The 24,287-nt window shown below is 38.9% G+C and overlaps 5 protein-coding genes across 6 annotated transcripts; 2 read left to right on the top strand and 3 right to left on the bottom strand.

The window, feature by feature from the left end:
• Window positions 1–13,850, bottom strand: LOC110843189 (RING-box protein 2). Its single transcript, XM_022089147.2, has 4 exons — window positions 13,659–13,850; window positions 13,235–13,510; window positions 287–395; window positions 1–197 (listed from the first exon to the last, which is right to left on the bottom strand). Exons 2-4 carry the CDS (start codon window positions 13,443–13,445, stop codon window positions 122–124), a joined length of 396 nt encoding a protein of 131 aa, XP_021944839.1. The 5' UTR covers window positions 13,446–13,510; window positions 13,659–13,850; the 3' UTR covers window positions 1–121.
• LOC110843186 (facilitated trehalose transporter Tret1) lies at window positions 4,037–13,210 on the top strand. Of its 2 annotated transcripts, XM_022089143.2 has the most exons (13): window positions 4,037–4,548; window positions 5,850–6,033; window positions 6,116–6,495; window positions 9,070–9,201; window positions 9,283–9,406; window positions 9,494–9,637; window positions 9,734–9,788; window positions 11,414–11,523; window positions 11,615–11,904; window positions 11,997–12,208; window positions 12,356–12,411; window positions 12,487–12,640; window positions 12,707–13,210. In XM_022089143.2, the coding sequence occupies exons 3-13, from the start codon at window positions 6,154–6,156 to the stop codon at window positions 12,816–12,818; spliced, it is 1,731 nt and encodes a 576-aa protein (XP_021944835.1). In that variant the 5' UTR covers window positions 4,037–4,548; window positions 5,850–6,033; window positions 6,116–6,153; the 3' UTR covers window positions 12,819–13,210. The 2 variants fall into 2 exon arrangements, with proteins under 2 accessions (XP_021944835.1, XP_021944836.1); XM_022089144.2 differs by lacking the exons at window positions 4,037–4,548; window positions 5,850–6,033; window positions 6,116–6,495 and adding an exon at window positions 7,880–8,167.
• A 116-nt stretch (window positions 13,851–13,966) lies between the features above and the next one.
• LOC110843187 (BLOC-1-related complex subunit 5) lies at window positions 13,967–15,524 on the top strand. The gene is made up of 3 exons (XM_022089145.2): window positions 13,967–14,155; window positions 14,243–14,442; window positions 14,573–15,524. The coding sequence occupies exons 2-3, from the start codon at window positions 14,376–14,378 to the stop codon at window positions 15,307–15,309; spliced, it is 804 nt and encodes a 267-aa protein (XP_021944837.1). The 5' UTR covers window positions 13,967–14,155; window positions 14,243–14,375; the 3' UTR covers window positions 15,310–15,524.
• Window positions 15,525–18,175: 2,651 nt separating this feature from the next.
• On the bottom strand, window positions 18,176–21,562 carry LOC110843378. The gene has a single exon (XM_022089341.1). It carries the CDS (start codon window positions 21,560–21,562, stop codon window positions 18,176–18,178), a length of 3,387 nt encoding a protein of 1,128 aa, XP_021945033.1.
• A 984-nt stretch (window positions 21,563–22,546) lies between these two features.
• LOC110844033 (tetraspanin-13) lies at window positions 22,547–24,225 on the bottom strand. The gene is made up of 5 exons (XM_022090127.2): window positions 23,978–24,225; window positions 23,772–23,896; window positions 23,266–23,676; window positions 23,016–23,165; window positions 22,547–22,948 (listed from the first exon to the last, which is right to left on the bottom strand). The coding sequence occupies exons 2-5, from the start codon at window positions 23,829–23,831 to the stop codon at window positions 22,868–22,870; spliced, it is 702 nt and encodes a 233-aa protein (XP_021945819.1). The 5' UTR covers window positions 23,832–23,896; window positions 23,978–24,225; the 3' UTR covers window positions 22,547–22,867.
• Between the last annotated feature and the right edge of the window lie 62 nt (window positions 24,226–24,287).

Raw genomic sequence — 24,287 nt, 5'->3', positions numbered from 1 at the left:
TTTAGTATACAATAATCATTTATTGAGGAGTACCCATAAAGTAAGTAATCAATCACTATTTGTATATTTTAAAATATATATGGTTAAGAGAAATCTATAAGCATCTGCAATCATAACCATCTTATTTTCCCATTCGTTGGACAGACCACTCCTTCTGACAAAGAGGACAACGACGATTTTGTTGAACCCATTGCGACCTTCATCATCAAATAGCACCAATTAGACAAGTATTTTTAGTATGTAGTAGAATGTACTCTATGTACTATCAAACATGCATTTTACGTACATGCAACAATGGTGGAAGGAGTGGTTACATTCACCCCACACGACTACACAATCAGCTTGTTTTCCATTTGCCGACTTGTTTGCATCCCCTTGACATCTGAGACAGGCATCTAAAAAAATTTAAAAATACTATTATTAGCTGTCAACCACTGACGAGTAATAATAAACCGTTGCAAGCGAAATGCAGCATATAGAGTGAAACAAGTAACTCCCAAAAAATTGTGACCACACCCCCTGACCTGGAGGGAGAGTGGTCAGATTGACCCCAAGAGTTGATAGAATCCTCCCCTTTGGGTCATATGCATGATGTCGCAAACCGATTTCGATCATCTTGCTGCGTTCTCTTGTTATTGACGGACGGGCAAAGTCTTCGCTTAATAGCGTTTCATCCCATAAATATATATCATAATGTACGAGTAGTTTGGCCTAGAAAGTTGCCATATTATGATCCAGTTAATTCTAGATGAGACTGGAATATTATTGAATTGAATAGTTGTGTACCTGAGCAACTCTGTGTCTGTGTTTGTACCCCTCAGAAACCGAGATGGGTCAAAGCAAAAAAGGGTCTGTGGGGCACCACATTACAAAAAATTAGAAATTTTGGCATAACTTAACAAGCATTAGTGGAAAATTTGTTTTTCTATAAATTTTTCGATATCTCACCTCTGTGACCTGTTATTAACGGGTGAAAACCCTATTAATAGGAATACCTTGTCTATTTGTATGGACAAGTTGAGAAAGGATACGAATTTGCAGATGCGGTTATCACCATCGTGTTTCTTATTCGCCCGGACGTTGCAATTTTTTATGTGGGGGTCGTGGGGCACACCCTCTTCGCTGGGGTGTGATAGTCTAAATTTGAAAATAATATTTCAATTTTTGGATATGTCGTTCATGGGAGCGTTCTACATTCGATGAGACTATGTTGGGTGTGCCGGAAAGCCGTTTCCGGCAACATTTAAGGTTTTGAAGGATGTGAATAATGCTATAAATGTCTAGGGGACATGACGGGAGACATTTTTGAAGGGGCGTGGCGACTCCCCACGGTGATGTGAGATATTGAATGCAAAATGTACGTAAAAAAGGGGCGAAACTACATGGGCCATGTAGTTTCGCCCCTTTTTTACGTACATTTTGCATTCAATATCTCACATCACCGTGGGGAGTCGCCACGCCCCTTCAAAAATGTCTCCCGTCATGTCCCCTAGACATTTATAGCATTATTCACATCCTTCAAAACCTTAAATGTTGCCGGAAACGGCTTTCCGGCACACCCAACATAGTCTCATCGAATGTAGAACGCTCCCATGAACGACATATCCAAAAATTGAAATATTATTTTCAAATTTAGACTATCACACCCCAGCGAAGAGGGTGTGCCCCACGACCCCCACATAAAAAATTGCAACGTCCGGGCGAATAAGAAACACGATGGTGATAACCGCATCTGCAAATTCGTATCCTTTCTCAACTTGTCCATACAAATAGACAAGGTATTCCTATTAATAGGGTTTTCACCCGTTAACAACAGGTCACAGAGGTGAGATATCGAAAAATTTTATAGAAAAACAAATTTTCCACTAATGCTTGTTAAGTTATGCCAAAATTTCTAATTTTTTGTAATGTGGTGCCCCACAGACCCTTTTTTGCTTTGACCCATCTCGGTTTCTGCCGTTCAGAGTTGCTCATGCACATTAAGTCCTGCTTGACCAATTTATACCATATTAACCCTAATCTTGCTAAATTTCAATTAACACTGTTAATGCAACAGCTAAGGTCGATGGGGACAATATTGGTCAGTTAAGAGGTCGTGCAACTGTTTCTCTGGCAGTATTGTAAAAAATTATATGATTGAGATTGGGACTAAGAAGTACATTGATCATGCACTACATAGTGGCGTAATTTAGCATTTGTGATGGATAGTGTAGATACACAGACTATGTATGCATATTAGGGGGGGATAGGACGGATAGAGTCACTTAATAAAGTGTGGAGTAAGTACTTAATCTAAAGATAAGTATATCTAAAAGTTCATTCAAGAACCTTTCGATTAAAAACCAGTGTCGTGGTTCCAGAGAAAAGAATATGTACTTATGAGATTATGTAACAATGATGTTCGTCATTTACGTACAAGTTGCGTACTAAATTTAAACTGCTCGAAACTGGATTAAATTGTATTTAATTAATGAATGAAGTGTTTATCAAATAGAGCAAAACAGGATGCACAATGGTCATCAGTTCATCTATACACGTGTCTTATTTTGTAAACGTGGAAAGTTCTGCGCCAGATCAACAACGAGTGAGTAAAGCTTTACAAAATTTTCTATGCGTACAAAAAAGACCTGATATAGCCCGAGTCAGTAATTCTTCTATTAATTTCAAAAATCCCAAGGGGTTGCTGTTCTTCACACCTTTGATCAAAATTTATAACACAGTGCGTATCATTTTCAGTTTATCAAGCTTTAGCAATTTTAGCTGTTTTAAGCAGCAACTCTGTTCGTCCCCTAGTATCAGATTTACTTCATATTTACTCGTAAATCTGATATGCACTTTCATCTTCATGTCAAATTTCAGTTTTTTTCGAGCAATTTCTAAAACCGGGGCGGGTATAGACCACGCTTTTGGACCCCTTCCGTCCCTAGAAGAAAATATTCATGCCAGTTCATATCTATAACCCTCCGCCGGTCAACCACTGGACTGATCATGTCCATCTTCGAACTAATTCAAGGAGTTATCGAGATTTTCATTTCATTTTAAGATTGGTTGGTTAAGTTCGCTAGTCACAGACAGACGAACATTACCATTCCTTAAGCCCTGGCTCGAGCTAAAACTAAAACTTTCATCAACATCAGAGTAGAAATACCCTTTGTTTTACTAATGAATCCATATTCAGTGGATATTGTAGTTTCTTGTAAAAAATTCCATTCCATGCACCATTGGATAAATACATTTCAAGTGTGTTCCCACGAAGAAAATGAAAGCCTACGTAGACAGTGCCATATCTTTGACAAATAACAAATATGACAACGTCAAATATTTAGTAAAACAACCATCACATCGGTTTAATTGATCAAATGCATGTTTACAAATCATACAGCGATGATTGTAAGAACGAGGTGTTCTCAGTTCAGAGCAAGATGGATAAGAAATAACGTCACCCAACGTCATCACATCTTCATGTCTGCGCTCGACAAACACAACTTTCAGTTCAGAAAAATATGTATGCGACAATCAATCCCCAACTGCACCCGTGGAAATAATATAAGATAAATAAAGGAAGGTCAACATCGGAAGCATAGAATGTCCAACGACGCATGCAGGTTATCATGATGTAAACAAAGTGCATATCAACTTCAAATGCAAAATAGTCCCAGAATCCAAGCATTTTTGGCAATCTGACAACATCCTTCTGTGAAACTCATACAACAAAGCCAACAACTTGACACACATATGTACATGCGAAAAATGGCCTAGAGAGCTCTTGATCCAGATAATAACACAGATCTTATACAATACTAACGCCCAGACTCGTTGGAATATGTAACTAACCAACTTATCGGTAGCTCATGGTTCAACTTTCAGGGAAGAATTAAATCGTTGAAATAACCCTGTTTATCTCACATCACAACAGACATATTACGTGATCGCCAACACGCTTTACGTGGTTGTTGCTTATTTCAGCAACCTAGCAAAATTTGTGCACAAACAAAAAAACACAGACGTATGAAGCTTTTCCTATCAGTATTTTCTCGGGTAGCACAGCCAATAGGAAGTGAAATTGTGATGTAGAGAAAATTACGTCTTCATTATGAGATTTGCTACCTGCTACAAAGAATAAAGTACTTGTATGCTCTCCTAAGTATATAAATTTTAAGGTTCACAACGAGCATTCTTTGTTCTCTTCGAAAAATTCTAGCTCATCCTGTTAAGAAAATTTATCCAAGCTAAACCTGAGTAGTTGGGCTGGATTGTCCATCAACCAAGTAATATAAAGCTTGAAGAACTTGCCCATATATAAAGGCCAGGCGATGCCGGATCCCCTTGTCATTATTTGAATGCAACTCTGCCCAACCAGCTAACTCAGCTTTCACAACGTTACATGTTACACAACTTTTTTCACTCCAGTGACCCAGCAAAAATTCAAGTTTTGTTTCAAAGTTTCAAATCAGGATTAAATAGTGATTAAATGGACAACCAAAAACATAGTGTCAAAGTGAATCAAACCACCTGTATCACAACCCACTACTTTCTCCAATGAATTTGGTATATCTATACGTAATATTTAATTTGAGCATTAATGTGAAATACTGTTGGTAGATTTAATAATCTTTCATATAAGTACTCATGATTTTTCGTAATGTATTATCGAAGCTCAACAGCGTACAGGGATGTTCTACTTTCATTCTTTGAAAATATAACACTGGCATTTCGAGAGTGGTTGGAAAATCTCATTTTGCCTCGCACTTGTTTCTTCACCCCAACGTCTACGTCTCATTAAAAGTTTTTAATGTCAGTTCATGCTATTCCCTTCATCCGTGGTAACGTCATTGTATGAACCCTTTATTGCGACAGTTGACAGTGGCTAGAACTGGATAAATCTAGTTCACCAGAAGTGAGGTCACCAACACGAGCTGAAGGAGTGAAGGTTGCGAGTGAGCGAGTGTAATTCTGCCGTTATTATTATTATTTGCCTTTATTGCACATTCACCGAAATCGGAGAAGTGAACAAGAACACGGGGCGATCATTTTATCAACGCGTGTACTCTTTTCACATCCCGACTTCCTTTAGAGATCAGATAACCAATGGAGTTTAGCTCTGGGAGTTAAGTGGCTAACAAAATTGCTAGGATTTAAGTTGTTGACGTACAAAAATTTTAAACAGTAAAAAAATAAATATTGTCCCATTTTGTAAGTATGTACTGGTCGTATCTCTCACTTTCATTACTAGAATGGGCCACAAAACGATAAGTAAAAAACAAACATTTCATGATGGTATTTCTAGTCAACAAATTTGTTGATTTCCAATTTTTAGGGTCTTTCATTACTTTCATTAACAGTGACGCTACAAAGAGATTAACCTACCATGTTGGGTCTTCTATTATTGTTCAGTAAAAGAACAAGGGACAAATCCATTGAGTGTCTAGACAGATTGGCAAAAAGGTATGCATTTTATCCAAAGTGGATGAACGCTGTCTGCCTGTCAGTCAGTCAGTCAATAAAACCAAAGGTCTAACCTTAACAATGACCCAATGCACACTACTCAGGAATCCCAAATTATTGGCTTATTAATGATAAAAAACTAGCCCCCACTAATGGTAGTGTAGAGTTACTAACGGTCATAGTTGATAAAGAAATTTGACTTGTTTAGGTAAGAAATAAGGCCAAGGATGTCGCTTGGAAATATTTCTAGTTTGTGTCATTCTCCAAGTTGGCCACTATTCCGTTATTAATGACATGGAATGATGTGCATAAGCACTTAAAACTAGGTGGAAAAGAACCACAATGTCATATTCTATGTAACGATGTAAATAAATAGCTCATTTATTTCCATTTGCTATTTGCAGGTCCGTTGAAGAATTAAGGCCAAGTAAATATATTTGGGAAATTGAACCTTATTCAGCATTTCCAACAATACAAGTCAAGGGCTGTTTTCTTTTCCAAGATTACGTCAAAGCAGTGAACCTTCACAATGACACCAACCTGCTGTTGTTACTGAGTTCTATACTTTTTAAACCAACCAAACCAAAGGTCAGTGTTGTCATCATTTCAAAACCTGACCCGCAAGTAATATTCAGAAGAAAATGCACTGATCATACTATGTATTACACAGATACATTTACAGCAAATTTCTTCAATTAACTAACAACAATGTCTCCGAGTCCAAACCAAACCACGGACACAATGCTCATGGTCATTCCCGATGTTAAGGAATTCACTGAAATTGAGGCAGATATCCCACTTTTAGAGGAAAATGAGAAAACTATCACCTCGATCTCGTCATCATCGGGAGAGTCCTCCGATGGATCTGATCTGTCTACCACAAAACTCCTCAATAATGAAATCGAGAAAAAGACGTCAATTCTAGCATCAGTTACTTTACAACCACTTGCACCAGATGATGAAAAACATATCAAAATCAACTTTCCATCACCACCGTTAGAATCGAGTAATCCATCTCGTAGTATTATTTTTGGACAAATTTGGCCACAGGTACGTAAATCAATGCAATCCAAAACTCTCTTATAGATATAAGAAAAGTTGTACATATTAGATAACCATTAGTACTACTTAGTTGTAGTAAAAATCGACCCAAATGGTAGATTACGGTACACTTCGGTACGGTAATTTGTGTCATTGGAGATTATGTTAATTAAAATACATACTCGTACATATACATGTATAGTAAAGGGATCCACCCGTAGAATCTCAATGAGTTTTTGGATTAATGACTTAAATTCTAGCTACAACTGGAAGGTCATTAAGCAATTTGTTGAGAAGAATGTAAAGTTAATTTTATCCATCGGTTTTCATCACCCTTCTAAATTTTCATCTAATTGCGTGAGTTATGAAAACATCCTTATTGAATATCCGAGTTTTTCGAGCCATCCATAACGATTATTTCAGTGTGTATTATAAATTCGAGTCAGAATTGAATTATCAACTGCTCACATGCACATACACTATACATTTACCTATATGAGTTTTGACTAGAAAAGTCAACAATTTTGTTTAAAACTTATAGACAGATTTATAATAATAAACAGAAAATAGCCTTATTATGCTGCAATTAAGCTTTATACTACCCAAAACTGCTAAATTCTGGCATATTTCCTAAAGATACATAGTATTATCCCGTATTATTGCAGCAACTCAATTTATTACCCATACACATATTTATATGCGTACATACATACATATGCACGTATTTAATATGCATATGTAGTTTCTCTGAAGATCTCTATTTAACACGGATTGTTAGGACAATCTTAGTCTCCATAAAAAGTTAGACCTGTGAGGTTATCAAGGATCACTACTAATTTATAAATTTATGACCAGCGTTGTCACATTAAATGCCGTTATGCAACTTCTTCAAATGAAGTCTCAAGTCAATTCTATTGGATACTATACGTCAGTTAATGTTGATCTGTATTTCCTTAAGCATGTAGTTACGTAACCGCTTAAGCAAATGATTGGTTTATAGAAACTCATGGCTATTGTTGGGGATGTTTGCAAGAACTCTGTTTACACCGAATTCTCGATTTGAACTACTTTGATGCGACTCTAAAAAGCATAAGAATTGTAAAATTATTATATGATTAATGAGACTAATAATCTCTGAATTTTGCCAACGAAACTCTGTCTGTCACCCGATCACGGAAAATATACATAGTGGAAAAAACTTGCAAGTAAATACACTTTTAAGCTATACAAGTAAAAGACTTGTCAGTGGATAGGCTTGTCTTAAAACATCACGAGTTATAGGGTCCCTAGTTAGTTAATAATGAGAATAGCTGTGTGGATACGATGCTCCATGGTTGTTGAGTTCATTTCATTCATTATGAAACCAAATCGGCTCCGAGTATAAGTTTAGCTTTAATTTCAGAACATATTCAGTTCAGTTTCAGTTGCTTGGAAATCCTCTAGTTCAGTTCTAACATTTCATCAGAGTGCACAGGAGGACTTTGTTTTTGGTGGTTTTACGTCCAATTATAAGTTTTCATAGACTTTCTTAATAATCACAAGACTCAAAACAACACTTGTTTTTTATTATTAAATAACTACACTCAAAATGTTGCTGAGATCAGATACGCATTGCAACTTGGAAATACCACTTCCGCCCGGCGTTCCCCCACCTGCAGCAGCGAAATCTACTTTCTCTCAGGTACTTGTACGATACTGTAGTTGACACTGTCGTTGACACATAGTCCGAAAAGCAATGCATAATCTTATTTTTGATAAGCTTTTATTCTACGCACGAGGTACTGACATGACATGCATTTCCTATGTCAGTGATCCAGCGAACTATACATTGAGGAAAACACGGGCTAAAAATAAAATCGTCGTAGTGGGACGACTCTGGTGCGATTATTACATTTTGCCTACGACGGGAAATGAAAGTGCACACAGTTCTATTTAGCGTAGATTTTCTAATGCAGATTTTCAGTAATGACTAAATTCAGTAAGAGCAAAATATCCTACACTTCTTGGATAAACGTTTGAAATTTTGCAATTTCAAACCAAACTTAAGGACTCATATGTAGTATTTCATATTCTCATGCAGTATGATGATCAATTTGTAATTATGAACATCATTTTACTTTACGTAATGAACAGTGTACACATACATACATGAGGTCTACGTAATACGTATTTAAATGCATGATTGATGAATAACAGAGTCGAGAGGATAGTTGGCAAGAAAAATGACCCTCAGCAACCAATTAATTAAAACATTTGTGCTCGAGTCACACCATCCATCCTAATTATGACATTTTACAATAGGCGTCCAAGTTCAATCTAACCATCATTTATTTAGTCATCAATTCAATAAATAGCTATATTCTTGCCGGTTCAACATGTTAATGAACTTGAATAATGATTATTATTGATTCTGTTGGGTCAATAATTTATGGATAATAAAAACATGGCTTGAATGATGTAATGTAAAATTTGTCTTGGGCTATTCAAAATTCTGATAAGTATAGATTTCGTGACAATGTAAATTATGTGCTGCACAAGACGTCAAGTAATTAATGTTAAAATATAATAATTGTTGTGTTTTAGGTAATGGCAGCAATAGCAGTATCACTTGGTTCCATGATTATAGGATTTGGTTCGGCCTACACTGCAACAGCTTTGCCAACGATGACTGCAGAAAGAAACTCTACCTTAATTATAGATAGTGAGGGTCGGGAGGTGAGATGAGATTATTGACTTTTTTTATGCATTGACCTGGTTGATGCAACATTTGTCACATTTACCATGTTTTATTCTTAGGCTTCCTGGATAGGTAGTTTGCTCCCATTAGGAGCACTAATTGGAGGAATAGGAGGAGGAACGCTAGTGGAGGTTTTAGGTCGTAAAAGCACAATTCTCGCCACTTCAGGTCCCTTTATACTGTGTATGTACACTTTAAATTACCTAATGAATCTCAACATATGTATGACTACCCAACTAAAGCATCCATGCAACAACTTTTTTCATATAGCGTGGCTTTTAATCGGATTTGCAACAGACGTTTACATGATCTATATTGCTCGAGCCATCGCCGGATTTTGCGTGGGCGTCGCATCACTCTCTCTTCCAGTCTACCTGGCTGAGACGGTTCAGCCCGAGGTCCGTGGGACGCTTGGCAAGTGACAATAAAAAACACAATGTTATCAAAGTACTTTCCAACTAGATTTTGATATAGATGAGGCAATATTGATTTTAACATTGCAATAAATAGGCCTGCTTCCAACCACTATTGGAAATATGGGAATTTTAATTTGTTTCATTTCCGGGTACGTTTTGAGTGACTGTTAATACCAGTCATTCTTTTTAACCAATTAAGTTTGTCATAAATTCTCTAATATAATACGCACATATTGAAAAAAAATGTAAAAAAAATAAGTAACAACATAACAAACAAATAATATAATCAATACTATTGCTGGAGTAAATAAGTAACGGCCGTCGGCCTCTTCCAAGACGTGGGAGAGGATGAAGATGATGATCATATTGACATTTTGGGAGTAGTTCGACCAGAACACCAATCAAAGAATAGGAACAACCCTATTGGGACCACCTGGGTACACCAGCGTTCCGTGTTTCATAAAATTCTGCAACAGAACAATCTGGACATCCAGGACGCCCACTTGATTGTTCGATTTGAGGAACTCGCCAACGGCGTCTACGATGACCGCCTGCGTCATACTTTACGGGTACTTATATTTAATCTTTTATATAATATATTACTTTAACTAAACTAAAATAGTAATGCTTTATTACAGCTTGGAATTGATCTGCTGTCTTTCTTCCGGAATGTTTCTCGTGCCGACGGCACCAACTACACAGTCCTGCCATTCGATCACCAGTTGGTGCGATCTGCTTCACTTTCCCACGTTTTGGAATTTTTATTGACTAATGGCATCCAGTTCGTCCAAGGAGGACCAATTGACAATAAAAGTCCCCCTTTTTCAGAAGAGACATCTTTGGATTTGGTGGCAGTACCACTGCCACATGTCTACTTGTCCCCACGGGCACCCGGACATCTTTATGCTGGAATTAACGAATCCCTCCACGACGCACTCAACAACCTCAAAACAGAGAAAAACAAGAAGATAATTTCCAAGGGACATGCACCACCAACAACCGCAATACTCAGAGCTGCCGTCGGCAAGATAAGTACGGATCGGGATGGGATACTTATGTGGCGACCAACCCCCACTGAAGAAGAGAGGAACATCCTCCGAACCATCTCCTCTATTTCGAACTTGTCTCCCCTTCAGGAGTCCACCTGGAAGAAGATGGTGAAAATGACTACCAAACCGGAGTCCATCCTGCACAAGGCCTTGTTTGTTTTGGAGATGATTGGAGCCAGGACAGCCGACGGCTATTTGGTTCGAGTTGAGAACCGGGTGTCCGCCATTGTAGACCCGTACGACGAGAGAGACGACATTTTTTTCAAAACATTTGCAGAATTTATTACGGGATTGGAATTTACAAAGGAGGTGACCCCAGCAGCCGACGGCCAAAGGTGGCATCAAGGATTGGATTGGTCAGTGATTGCTGAGATGGCGAACACAACAGTAGTTGAATACTGAAAAGGTGAACGAAATAATATACAAAACAATGCCTATAAAAATACTCACTTATTGTATTTCATTTTTTTGCCGACGGCATAGATGGACATCGAAATTGACGTCGGACTTCTCATTGGATTTTGAACCTGGATTAACTTGTTACTTTTAAATTTTTTAGCTGTCGATACGATTTACTCCAGCAATAGTATTGATTATATTATTTGTTTGTTATGGTTAATTTGTGCCTTTGTTTTTTCATTATAAACATACAAAGTTAGGTACAAGAAAATGTTGTATGTAATAATAATTTACATAAAATCCATTTGGATCTCCCTTCTTTCAAGTTCTTATATGAGGTGGAATCACCTTGCGTATCTGGGAGCTGTATTGTCCCTCCCATTTTTATTCGCCATGCTCTGCATCCCCGAAACCCCGAGGTGGTACATTGCAAAGGGTAAGGATACTAATAGTATTTTCTACAATTGGGATCGAAAATTGGCCAAACTATTTGCTAAATAGATCACGATTTATAATAAAATTATCAGGAAAAGAAGAAGAGGCTCAGAAAGCTCTTCAGTGGCTCCGAGGACCTTCAGCCGATATTCGAACAGAACTGAACGAGATCAAGAATACTCATCTTTTGTCCACTAAATACGCCACCAAAGTGAAGGATCTATTAGGAAAAACTTATCTCAAACCGTTGCTCACTTCCTTAGGCCTAATGTTTTTTCAACAATTTAGCGGAATTAATGCTGTTATTTTTTATACTGTAAACATTTTCGAAATGTCTGGATCCTCTGTGGACTCTAATTTGGCCACCATCATTGTTGGTTTGGTGAGGAGCAAATTTTAAAATAATGCACACTAAAATGGAAACACAAGGTACAGTGCAGAAGATTTACGCTTATAATTTATTGTACGCTGCAGGTTAATATTGGAGCAACAATTGGAGCAACTCTTCTAATTGACCGTCTTGGACGGAAAGTTCTGCTCATCATCTCGGACGTTTTTATGTTCATTTGCCTAATGTCTCTTGGGATCTTTTTCTATCTCAAAGAGTATCGACCCACAACCATCGAAGGACTAGGATTCATCCCCTTGATTTCTTTCATGCTCTTTGTCGTAGCATTTTCACTTGGGTAAGTACACAAAAAGCACACCCACCACCAACCTATTCAACCTATCATGTGAAAATAAATGAAAATACTGTAATATTTCACTCGCAGTGACCGTTTATATTTCCCTAATGAGGATACAAATGCAATTATATAATGGTTTTAATGTAGATTCGGCCCAATTCCTTGGTTAATGATGGGAGAAATATTTCCAGGAAGGATTCGAGGTAATTTAATAATTTACTATTATAGTAAGTAATTCCATCTGTCAATGAGCTACATAATTTTCGTATTTTATTTAGGATCTGCGGCAGCAACGGCTACTGCATTCAACTGGAGCTGTACTTTTATCGTGACCAAAAGTTTCCCAGAATTTGTGGCCGTATTTGGAGGTCACAGTGCATTTCTTTGCTTTGCGCTTGTATGTTTTGTAGGATTATTTTTCATTATATTTTGGTGAGTAAAAAGTAGAGTAAATGTACAAAAGTTATTTTTTCTACAAAATATGTTTTTCAATCACAGTGTACCTGAAACGCAAGGAAAAAGTTTGGAAGACATTGAAAGGAATTTGACCCGTCCATTCAGGCGAATTTCATCCACAGCTAATCTTAAACCACTCCCAATGTCCATGTAAATTCAACCAATAAAATGAAGTGTACAATACACTAAATAAATTTGGATTCCAAAAGTATATTTAAAATAAAAGACACTTAGTTGTAGAGGGAAAACACGTTGGGAAAACTTCTACTTTCCTTAGTGTTGTAAGTTTAGTAACATAAAGGATATTTGTAATAATATTCTACTTTATCCGAGTGATGCTATGTTTAGAGAAGATGACTTTTTATACTTTAGAACCGTTACTGTTGTCGTTGGCCTATGTAAATGTTAATACCGTGCATTTCTTCACTAACTAATCTTGATATTTATGATTGTTCCTTGATGTTAGCTATGTTTTGATTTGACATGGATTCACTAATTTACGAAATTTTACACTAAATAAACTATATGTTAAGGTATACAAAAAAATTATGATGACATTTGTCCACTTACCCATAACTTGAACTCTGCAAATGGCACACGTGTCGCATTCGACGTCCCAGGACCACATGGCCACGGCATTCCATTTCTTTAAAGTGAACATCTTCTCGTTCTTGTTTGCATCCAGTTCTGCGCCACTCACGTCCATGTCGTCTCCAGCATCGCCGCCTCCTCCAGTCACACCCCCACCGTTGGCACCGCCTGGTGATGATGATGATGCCATGATTCTACTGTGTCGACAAATGACCAAACTGGTCTCCTTTTGAGTGAACCTTTAAGTTACGTCTTCTAAAATGAAAGATAAAGGTATGACACGCGATCATTTAATTTAAAGAACAAACATTGTCTAGGTTTGCAATACAACTAGAGTTATGACAAGTCCGAAGTCAACTCTAATCAAACATAATACCAAAAATAACGCAGAAGACTATATTACCTGTTACACAGTTGTTAACTTAGTCGTTCTTTGTTAGTGGAAATTGTAGAAAAAACAAAAATGGCATATGTTGAGTGGTGAATTATATTTTATTATTATTCCAGAAGAATATTAATGCGGTGCATTTCACAATTAATTGAGGATTTTAAATTGTTTAAGTCAATTAAACGAATTAAAAGAATTAAATGACAAATCAATAACAAAGTTGAGTAAGGAGAAATCTGAAAGTGCAAGTCCCGCTGCTCGTTTTACCCTCAAATGTGAATTAAAAAAAAACCTCGTCGCAAAATCAACTGTTGACTGTAAATAAAGAAGCAAAATACGTAAAAATAAATACAAATGTATTTTAAGCTTTCTCTTCTCTCCAAATTATTTAAACTTAAGGCAATAATTAAATAACACATTCAAGCAATAACATGGTGTGACTCATAATGCGATTTAGACAGAATTATATCTACAGGATTGCCCAGAACACGATTGGTAAAAAAGATTAACAGGTATTCATAATTTATCCTTGTATGTAATTTGCAATTCGTTGTTTTTTAATCAAAGTATCTTGGTTCTAAGTATTGTGATTCACTCAGGTGGATTATCTTGTTATGTGCCTACTATATCTGGCCTTAAGCCTAGTAAAAAACGATGAAGCAAACAACCTATCGCCAGATTTTACTTTTTAACTAACTCCTACGTCATTTAAAAACTCCAACAACATCAAATATGGGTGCACAACACAGCACCGTTGGGAGGACAAAATCATTGGACTACCACTTTAATAATGGTTCTGGTAAATCTTCTGTTATGACTATGCATAATATAATATCTGATTATATGTATCATGTCCTTTATCGAACCTGATACTTTGCAATTGCAATATGTGTCATAATTCTGATAATTCATCGACTTGCTCTTCTCAGAACAAACTCTGGAAAGGGGTTCCGATGATTCTTTTAATCCGCTGGACCAGAGGAGTAAAAGTACTCTTGTCATTGTACACCAGCCATCGACGTCAGACCCTGTCCATGGCCCTGGACGTGTTGAAGATGATCCTCTGTTCAAAAAGTTGGACGATTTGCCAATGTTCGTTCCTCTGATGCACGAAGTTGAAACTGGGTCCAAACTACTGTTCGGAGGATCAAGAAATCGAGCTTTGCAAGAAATCCGCTCCAAACTTCATCCTACACCCTTCATAACAATTGTTCGATTGTATGAGGATAGACTAAAGAGACACGCTGATTGCATTAACGTTGAACAAGGGAGGTTATCAAAATGCATCCGGGAAATAGACATAGACGTGGCCCACTTTTTTAAGACATTGATAGAGAGGCAGAAAAAATTTGCAAAACATGCAGAAAATATGGGGAAGATGAATGATCTAACACACACGCTAACCAAGTGTCAAAGTATGTTAAAAGAGTGTGAACGGAATTTGCAAATTCTGAATGGATTTTTGCCACAAGAAGACAGACTTGAACCTTTTTCATGGCCAGAACTAGTTGAGAATGTTGAGACCGATCAAAAAAGCGATGCTGGTAGTGGTGTCCAGGATGATAAGTGCAGTCCGGCGGCTGTCAAGTTAGTGCCAACAACAGATTACAAAGCGAACTCAGATGACGAGTCTATTGAGATAGCAATGGAACAAGGAGAAAGCTAACTGTTGCTATTAATCTCTTTCATCATGCAACCTGTTTCTTGACGTGAAATAATGACAGACAAGGCTGTGATTTAACAATATCATGAATGTTTCCTGCATTACTACTATCAAATCAAATATTAACTTAAAATATTACCTTAATTGTTAATTGTCATTTATACACTTTACTTGACTACTTGACTAGCTCAAAATAATAATACTGTCGTTTTATTTATCATTGTCTGTCATATTGCTTGATTTTACTACTAATTATTTTCTGCAGTGAAACTTCTTATAAGTTTTCGATACTGCAAGGCGCCAATTAGATATGAAGACAATATCATTAAGGTACCACAAGAGGTTGAATATTTCAATTTTTTCTGGACTTAGCAACATGATTTTTTAGAGAAAATGAGTCAAGACATGAAGTACGGCTCCGCATAACAACAAGGGCATTGGGGCATTTTTAAGAGCTCCCCGAGATGGAGGGGATGGACTTTAAGGTCATAATGGTTGTTATTTGGAATCATTATATATTTCTGCAGGGTGTATAATCGGTTTGTGGGCTCATTTGTGTCTGGTAAAGAGATGTGAACCATTTTTGTCCTCAGAAACATAAAATAATATGGAGGGGCAAGTATAGAAATGCTATTTCGAAAAGTATGGAAGACAATATGGAAATGAGACCCATTATGCTCCCCAAGTAAAACTATTTCGCACGATGTGGGAGTCGTCCCACGTTTGTGCTCCGTATGGTTTTGACGCTAGGACGTTTTAAAAAAAATTCATCATGGTCGACTATTTTGGATATAAATACGTAAGTATAAGTAACAGCAGAAGGGGACATTTACCAAAATTTAGAGTAGTAATTTTTTTACAAAATTTGTATTTGAACCAAGTTTCTACCTACTATAATTTCTGAGAAAATTACAATCAAACTGAGTGGTATAATTCCTTGCCAACTCTCTTGTGGTACCTTAAGGCTTCTCCAAATCTCCGATATATATTTGATATATTAGTTCAGGCGAGTAATTATTTTTTGCGTTATTATATTGCAAACAATGAGAGCTTAACTTGTTTCTGGCGCATACAACTATTTACTTTACTACGGAGGTTTTCATGATATATTTAAATACTTCAGATTAAATTTAATGGATTTGATAATTTTGAATTTGCTTTCAGGTTGTTCATACATAAATCCTATTAGCTGAGGATTATCTAAATATTTTGAAAATGACTAGCAACTATATAAGTAGAATGTGAGATTTGGGATCCGCCCACTGGACGGGGAAATCTCTAAATACTGTGCACTGGACGGTGACTTTTAAATATGACCTATTGCCCTGACTGACTGACTTATGAGGAACTCAAATAAACAAGCGAGAACACAATGACTTAAATATGTCACAAAATATCCAATCTTTACTATTTCGAATTATTAGGAAATTTAGACATTCACATACAAGCCAATTACACACCTTGATTCACAGGTTGCTACTTCTGGAATGAGTTGGAAAAGGAACAGCCCAGTTTCATAAAGTAAAAAATGAGAAAGGTGACACGTCATTCACCACGTCAAACTATACATACCATTACAGGGCTCTTCCTATCCCGTTCAACTTACATATACCAATTTTGAGACTTGACATAACTCCCACATTAATTGCCTAATTAATCATAGTCAAGTCGAAACATAAATACATACATGACACATTTCATTATCAAATTCATACAAAACAATTTATGGCTGAAATAATTTAGGTCGATTCACAATTCGGCCGAATCTCGTTCTAACTTGCTTATCAGGTTCACATTGATCAGTTTCGTCTTGTTGTTGTTGGATCATCTTGACTTTCTTTGCAATTGATTTAACTTCCGCTGTTACCTCTGAAACCGCACTGATTTCAGTTGGATACAGGCGACCGACTGGACGAACTTTCTCTCCATACTCGGTTTTGACTCGAACAGTACGGACGATTCCATCTTCACCCGGAATTACTTTCACCACAAGTCCAAGTGGCCATGACTGTCGTTTCTTGTCATCACTCCCAATAAACACTACATCCCCCACTTTGATAGGAACGTGTTTGAGAGTCTTAGCACGTTGAAGGAGCTGACTTAAATATTCCTTCCGGAAACGGGACTGTAGCTCTTCTTTCACAGATTTCTTCTTTGCGTAGACTTCTCGAAACCAGCTTGTCGAAATCAACTCGGCTTCAGGACAGTCAGTGCTAGCCTCACCAATAAGGAACATCGCAGGGGTGAGTGGGACGAGGTCGTTCGAGTCCTCGCTAACAGTTGTGAGTGGACGGGAATTCACGACTCGTTCCACCGACGTCAGGCACACCCTTAACTTGGTTTCTGACAACTTGGCACTTCCCAGCATTCGTTTAAGTAGGTCCTTAACTGACTGGACCAGGCGTTCCCAGAATCCTCCCCACCACGCTGCGGTGGGAGGCGAAAATCTCCAATTAATCGGTTCTTAGCTGGTCTCCGCTACAATTCTTTTCCAGTAGAGCTTTCCCCACAGGTTTACAGCGCCATGGAAATTGGTCCCATTATCTGAGTAAACTGTCTCCGGTTTTCCTCTCCTGTCAACAAACAAGCTTGGCATTGTCGACACGATTTTCCTCCTCAGTTCGATAGCGACTTCATTCTCGTCGGCTTTCACGTTCTGATTTGGCCATTCGCTCTTGCTCTTGCATAACCAATTCGGTCCCTCCCACCATCTGGACCGAATGAATTCAGCCGCCCCACAACCTCTTGACGGGAGGTAGGCTGGGTTCATCTTGCCCGGGACGTGTCTCCACTGCTCGGCAACTGTGCTCTCCAGAATAGATGACACCCGGTTCCCAACAAATGTTCCTCGCTCGTCGTTCCTCTTGATTCACGCCAACGCGGTGGTGGAATCACTCCAGTAGAATGTGGGCATGTTCTCATATCGCAACGATTTCTTCAACTCTCTGGTCAAATTAGCGGTGATGAAGCATCCCAACAGTTCGAGACGAGGTATGGTCATCTGTTGCATCGGCGCAACTCTGCTCTTCGCCTGCAACAACTTTACCACAATATCTTTTCCAATTTTAAACCTTATAAAAATGACTGCAGCGTAGGCACGGTAGCTTGCATCACTGAACGCATGAATTTCTCCTCCCTCCGGCCGGTCACATCCAGCAAAATGATGGCGAGGGATCTTCAACATACTTAACATTGGCAACTGCTTCAGCCAATTGACATACTCACTTTCTTCTTCTTTTCCTAGTGCTTCATCCCACCCTGTCTTATCTTTCCACGACTTCTGTAGAATGATTTTAGGCAGCACCATTACTGCACATACCAAACCGAGTGGGTCGAATATTCTTGCGGGGTCTGCTAAAACTGTCCTCTTTGTCACTGTTCTGCCCATGTCAAATTCTGGAATGTCTAACGTCAGACAATCCTCTTCCGTGTCCCACTTCATGCCGAGGACTTTAAGGGAGCTTTCACAGGGGAGAGTCGCCCCTCTGGTCAAGCCGCCAAGGCTAATCCCCCACTGCGTTAGCTCCATCTTCACCTCGCCCATGATCGATGTAGCTTGAGACACGACACGGTCTTGATCTTCTTTTGAATCCACGGAGCAGACCAAATTATCCACATAGAAAGACTCTCGCAATATTTCACAAGTTGATGGAAATTCATCGGCTTTAGCTTCCAATTGATGATTGATGGCTGCACCGAGCAAAAATGGACTCGAGTTGACCCCAAAAACCACCCGCTTATGTCGATAAATTTTGTAGACATCCCGTTTGCTAATGTCCTCCCACCATAGGAAGCGGAGGTAATCACGATCCCTTTCGCGCACTCCCACCATAAGGAACGCTTTCCTTATGTCCGCGGTGACACCGAAGCGACCTCTCCTAAAACGCAACAGAATTGATGGCACTGATTCCAATAAGTTAGGACCGACCTCAAGTAAATCGTTGAGCGACGGGTTCCTTCCGAACTTGCATGACCCATCAAACACGGGTCGAACTGGTGTGGTGGCACTCTCAGGCTTAATAACGGCACGGTGGGGAAGATAATGAGCGTTGTCGCAGGATTCTTCTTTCACTGCCTCTATAACGCCATCCATTTCCCAATCTCTGAACACCTTGTCGTACTTTTCCAAGTACCCTTCCTTCACTAAATTTTTAGTAGCCGACTCCAACCTCTTCTCAGCCACGACACGATTGGACGACATCTTCTGCTCCCCATTTTTCCAAGGCAGAGCGACACAGAAACGCCCATCATCATCTTTCGTGACATTCTCTTGAAAGTGTTGTTTCGCCACTTCTTCACATTCTGCTTTTGTTTTACGACAGGGATCATCACGTATCCCAATAGCATCCAGGTCCCACAATTGACTATCCTGTAGCTCATTCACAGAAAGACAAGTTACGACCATCGCACTTGATTCACTCACCACCGGCACACGACCACCGACTGTCCACCCAAGACTTGTCTCTATCGCCGTCAAGCCGCACTCCAACTGGATAACTTTGTTGGTGAGTAGCTGTCCAAATTGATCTCCACCTATCAGCAAATCAATTTCAGCAGAACCATGACCCACGTCCCCTACTGTGACCTTCTTCTTGGCTAGCTCCGCAATCCATGGGCCTGGTGGGACACGACCAATCTTTGCACATATCGTGTCCTCCTCAAGAAATTCCAATGACATCGGTCTCTGTCCATCAACATTCAGTAATTCAAGCTTATACCGATTATGCGACTTGACCTCAGTTAGTTGACCACTGAACAGCGCCTTGCGAAATTCTTCTCGCCCCACAGCACTGATTCCCAATTTGGCCACTGTCGACTTCTTAACATAGCTCCTTTGACATCCGCTATCGAATAAGAGTCTTGCATCCACAATGCCTCGCTTTCCCCTCAGTTTCACGTTGAGGGTGTAAAGTTGCACATCCTTCGTCACAGATTGACTGACCATATGGGCTGCCACATTAGCATCAGGCCCCTCATCAGTCTTCTTGTCACTCCCGAGCCTACACATCAGCGCGAGATGACCCCTCTTTGTGCACAGAGAACACTGGACCCCAGCTTTGCACGACTTTGCCAAATGTCCACCCTGAAGACAAGAAAAACAAACACCGCAATTACGAACCAAATGTTGCCTTTCTTCTAGGCTTATTCTCTGCGCGTTCCAACACTTTGCCGAAGGATGACCCTTTTTGCAGAACAAACACTGCTGCTTTCCGTCATGGACTGCACCACCGAAGAGATTCGCTGCCGTACTTGGAGTGTCTCTCCTTTCACGATGGTGCCCTTTTTCACTCGACGACTTTGGTGTTGCACTCGTTTCACCATATCCTGACCTGGCCATATTTCGCTGCACTTCATTTTCCACTTCTCTCTGCAGGAAATCCATCAAATAATCCATATCGGTCTTGGGTGGTCGCTCCTTGCTCCCATCCCTACCAAAATCGGACGATCTTTGCCAGGCTGTTAGCACATCTTCTGATAAGCATGATTCCACAATGGCATACAGAAATATTGACGCCTGCTGTGTGGTAACTCCTAAAGTCTGTAAGGCCTCATATCTCGATTTCAATTTGTTAAACAAACTTGATAACGATTCATGCCCATTCCTCCCATTACTCATAGATAAGAGCTCTCTTACATATACCAACTGCAGCAGTTTCTCCTTGCCAAAGTTTGATCTCAGGGCCTCCTCCGCCTTTGCATAATTTGCAGCATTCATAGGGTAGGATTCCACAACTTCCTTTGCCTTGGACCCTGGTACCATGCACCCCAGTAGGAACTGGAACTTTCTCACATCGTCCAATCCCTTGTCATCATGTACAATCTTGAATGAATCCCAAAACCCCAGCCATTCAGTCAACTCGCCAGAAAACTCCCTCAACTTCATCCTGGGAAAGTAGTATGAGCTGCTGCTGGTCGCACCCGCACCGCCCATCGCCGCTCCACCGCCGCCAGCACCACCCATTTGTTGTTGCTGCGCTTGTTGCGGGTCTGGTTGACACTCTTCAATGTCGGCAATGCAACAGAGGATTTTTTCATCGTACTCTTCATACTTTTCATCCTCACCATCCCCACTGGTGGTCGTTTCATTCATACTGGTCTCTTCAATGGCTTGTAATTTGATGCGAACCTCCTCCAACTTTAGCTTTAGTATCTTCAGCCATTTCTTGTTTGGCGCAAGCTTCTTAAACTCTTCTGTTGCTTGTCTGCAATAGGTAGTAGCCTTCGTCCTCCACGCGCTACGAATCTTGGACGTCATGTTAAGAAGAAAGGAAAGGAAAAGACAAACGAAAAAAGTTAATATTTGCCTGTAAAAATTGAATCAGGAACAAATATTGACCTCAAGTGTCCGGACTAAGGGCTCCGGTACACCAAAAATTCAAGCGGTCCTTGGGCGACCGCTACCCGTCGAGTTGTCGTCGTCGGGAAACGCCCCCAAATACTCCTTGTCTTTCCACCACGATATCCACTGGTCAAGTCACGTCCAATGTCCTCCGTCGTTGATGAGGAGACAGTATTTCAGCACTATCACGTCGAGGTCACCAAAATATGTGAGATTTGGGATCCGCCCACTGGACGGGGAAATCTCTAAGTACTGTGCACTGGACGGTGACTTTTAAATATGACCTATTGCCCTGACTGACTGACTTATGAGGAACTCAAATAAACAAGCGAGAACACAATGACTTAAATATGTCACAAAATATCCAATCTTTACTATTTCGAATTATTAGGAAATTTAGACATTCACATACAAGCCAATTATACACCTTGATTCACAGGTTGCTACTTCTGGATTGAGTTTCTTCAATCCAATATCAAACTCAATTTTTTCGAAATTTTTAGTATTTTTAAAATTTAAAATTCTGAATGAGCATTGTTGTAGTCATCAACAAAACAAATTATGTTTGCGAAATAATCATCAATAAAATTGAGTTTGATATTGGATTGAAGAAAGCAACTATCTGGGAGTATAATGGTGAAAGAAATTTCAAAATCCGAGTAAAATTGGATTTTTGACGTGGATTTGAGTGAGTGAAAACTCGAGTGAAAGCGTTTTTTGGGCATTTTTGAGTGGGTGTGGCGGGCGCAAATGTGGCCATGGAGTCAAACTACTTCAGGGTTTTAGTACACTCATGGGTCCCTACCACATATCCAAAGGGCACCAAGATCTGTTATTATCAACCTCGCAAGCTCCCCTCCTGAGAGGTTCAGGGATATAAGTAAAGAAATTTACATTTCGTTTCTTACAAAACAGCAATTTTAGCTCTATTTTGATTTCATGAGAAGATATGTTACATAATAATATCAGTACGAAGTAGAATTTAAAATTGAAATATCCAGCTAAACAAACTAAAACAAGGTAATAATGAAACAATTTTCAATCAAAATTACTTGAAAATTACAAAAAAGGCTCAGTCAGTTAATATAACACGAACGTTATAATTAAAATATACATATACCAATGATAAAATAACAGGACTAGGTTAAGACTAAAGTAAAGACTTATAAGAGCATGTGATGTGGTATGCAGTCGTTTCCCATTAAATTTTCAAACAAGATTCTACAAAAACGCTGAAGGGTTTCCATTCATGTGAGGATTTCTCTGGTTTCGATACCGCACAGTCAGCCAGATCCCAATAAACTAATAAAGAGAATTTATAAACCCCACCATGTTGAAAAATGGATAAGTTGCAAAGGTATCAACTCACCTCAGTAAAACTAAAAAATAATGAGACACCTCCAGTTGTTCGAAACGCCTGTCCAATAACTGATTCAACCTGAAGAAGACATGGAGGGCATGTGCACGAAGTGGTACTGTTCGTGCCTTCATTTATTGCTCCGCAATTACTGCATGTCTCCTACAAACAGAGCAATAAACATTTTTATAAAATCATATATTCTTTGCAACTTCCAAATTAGAAGTAGTGGTTTTAATTTCCACTAATTACAAAGACTCACAATTTTCTCACAAGATGGATGTGCTCTATTAGGTTCAGTCGTCTGATTCAAAAATATGAGGTCCGACCTATCCTTGCTAAATCCACAGCAGTGGTAGGTTTGTTGGACGCTACCTTTTAGCGAATAGTCCAACGTAGCCCAGCCCTGATTAGCGATCCCCTCCTGCGTCTCCTTTGACACTGAGAGACATGCACAAGCCACTGAGAACTGGACGATGAAGAGACAAAAGAGGATGACCATGTAAAAGAAAAGAAAAACTTGGTGTTGTTTCAGAGTCGCATAAATTCCTCCGATGGCGACCAAGAGAAGGAATACTCCACATGCCACCACTCCTCCAATAACTGGCAGGCTGGTCACACGATTAGAGGTCATCCAATGGGCGCCCAGTGCTATTAAAGTAATCCCTACAGTCTATAAAAGAAAACAGAGTTATTTATATATTAGAAGTTGAGTTATTATGCAAACATTTAATTCTGAAGACAACAAAAAAAACGGTCTCAACTCACGATATAAAATATGTTGAGAGCGATGAGAGAAATTTTTGAACATTTAAATCCCCCCAACATTTTCTGAGTTTATGAATAGGTCCAAGAAATAGACACAGTACTGACTGACAAAATATATAACAGACCTGTAATTGTTGAATTTAAGCAATTAAATAATCTCCTAAAATCTAGACGCATGTAAAGCTTCCGTATCAATAAATACATACCTCAATGAGATAGCTGAATAAGGTAATCCTCAATTTCAATGAACTGAAATTTGTAAAATATAATTGATTGTATTGTAATATCACTTGTTTATTTTTCATTCGTCACCGACTACAAGACTAAAATATTCGACACTCTATTCGCTCTTCCTGTGCAGAGACGACTCACGATATAATAACTTGATGGAGAAAACTGCCATTCATTGGGCATGCATCGTCAATTAAACAAATATTTACTTTCCAATTATGTTGTTGTGTTCGACTAAAAAATCAACTCAACTTTTACTTGGAATAAGGAAAAGTCATAGAGTAG

Source organism: Folsomia candida, unplaced genomic scaffold, assembly GCF_002217175.1.
Source record: "Folsomia candida strain VU population unplaced genomic scaffold, ASM221717v1 Fcan01_Sc002, whole genome shotgun sequence".
Taxonomy (NCBI): domain Eukaryota; kingdom Metazoa; phylum Arthropoda; class Collembola; order Entomobryomorpha; family Isotomidae; genus Folsomia; species Folsomia candida.
Note: the sequence above shows the minus strand (reverse complement) of the source record. Positions and strands in the feature narration are given on the sequence as shown.

Coding starts and splice junctions, on each gene's coding strand:
- LOC110843186 (XM_022089143.2), top strand. CDS start 6,154: ATGTCTCCGAGTCCAAACCAAACCACGGACACAATGCTCATGGTCATT. Junction 6,496..9,069: donor TTGGACAAATTTGGCCACAG/GTACGTAAATCA, acceptor GTTGTGTTTTAG/GTAATGGCAGCAATAGCAGT. Junction 9,638..9,733: donor CGAGGTCCGTGGGACGCTTG/GCAAGTGACAAT, acceptor TGCAATAAATAG/GCCTGCTTCCAACCACTATT.
- LOC110843189 (XM_022089147.2), bottom strand. CDS start 13,445: ATGGCATCATCATCATCACCAGGCGGTGCCAACGGTGGGGGTGTGACT. Junction 396..13,234: donor TTGCAGAGTTCAAGTTATGG/GTAAGTGGACAA, acceptor AAATTTTTTTAG/ATGCCTGTCTCAGATGTCAA. Junction 198..286: donor TCCTTCCACCATTGTTGCAT/GTACGTAAAATG, acceptor TTGATGATGAAG/GTCGCAATGGGTTCAACAAA.
- LOC110843187 (XM_022089145.2), top strand. CDS start 14,376: ATGGGTGCACAACACAGCACCGTTGGGAGGACAAAATCATTGGACTAC. Junction 14,443..14,572: donor CCACTTTAATAATGGTTCTG/GTAAATCTTCTG, acceptor TGCTCTTCTCAG/AACAAACTCTGGAAAGGGGT.
- LOC110843378 (XM_022089341.1), bottom strand. CDS start 21,562: ATGACGTCCAAGATTCGTAGCGCGTGGAGGACGAAGGCTACTACCTAT.
- LOC110844033 (XM_022090127.2), bottom strand. CDS start 23,831: ATGTTGGGGGGATTTAAATGTTCAAAAATTTCTCTCATCGCTCTCAAC. Junction 23,166..23,265: donor ATCCATCTTGTGAGAAAATT/GTGAGTCTTTGT, acceptor CTCTGTTTGTAG/GAGACATGCAGTAATTGCGG. Junction 22,949..23,015: donor TATTTTTTAGTTTTACTGAG/GTGAGTTGATAC, acceptor TCTCTTTATTAG/TTTATTGGGATCTGGCTGAC.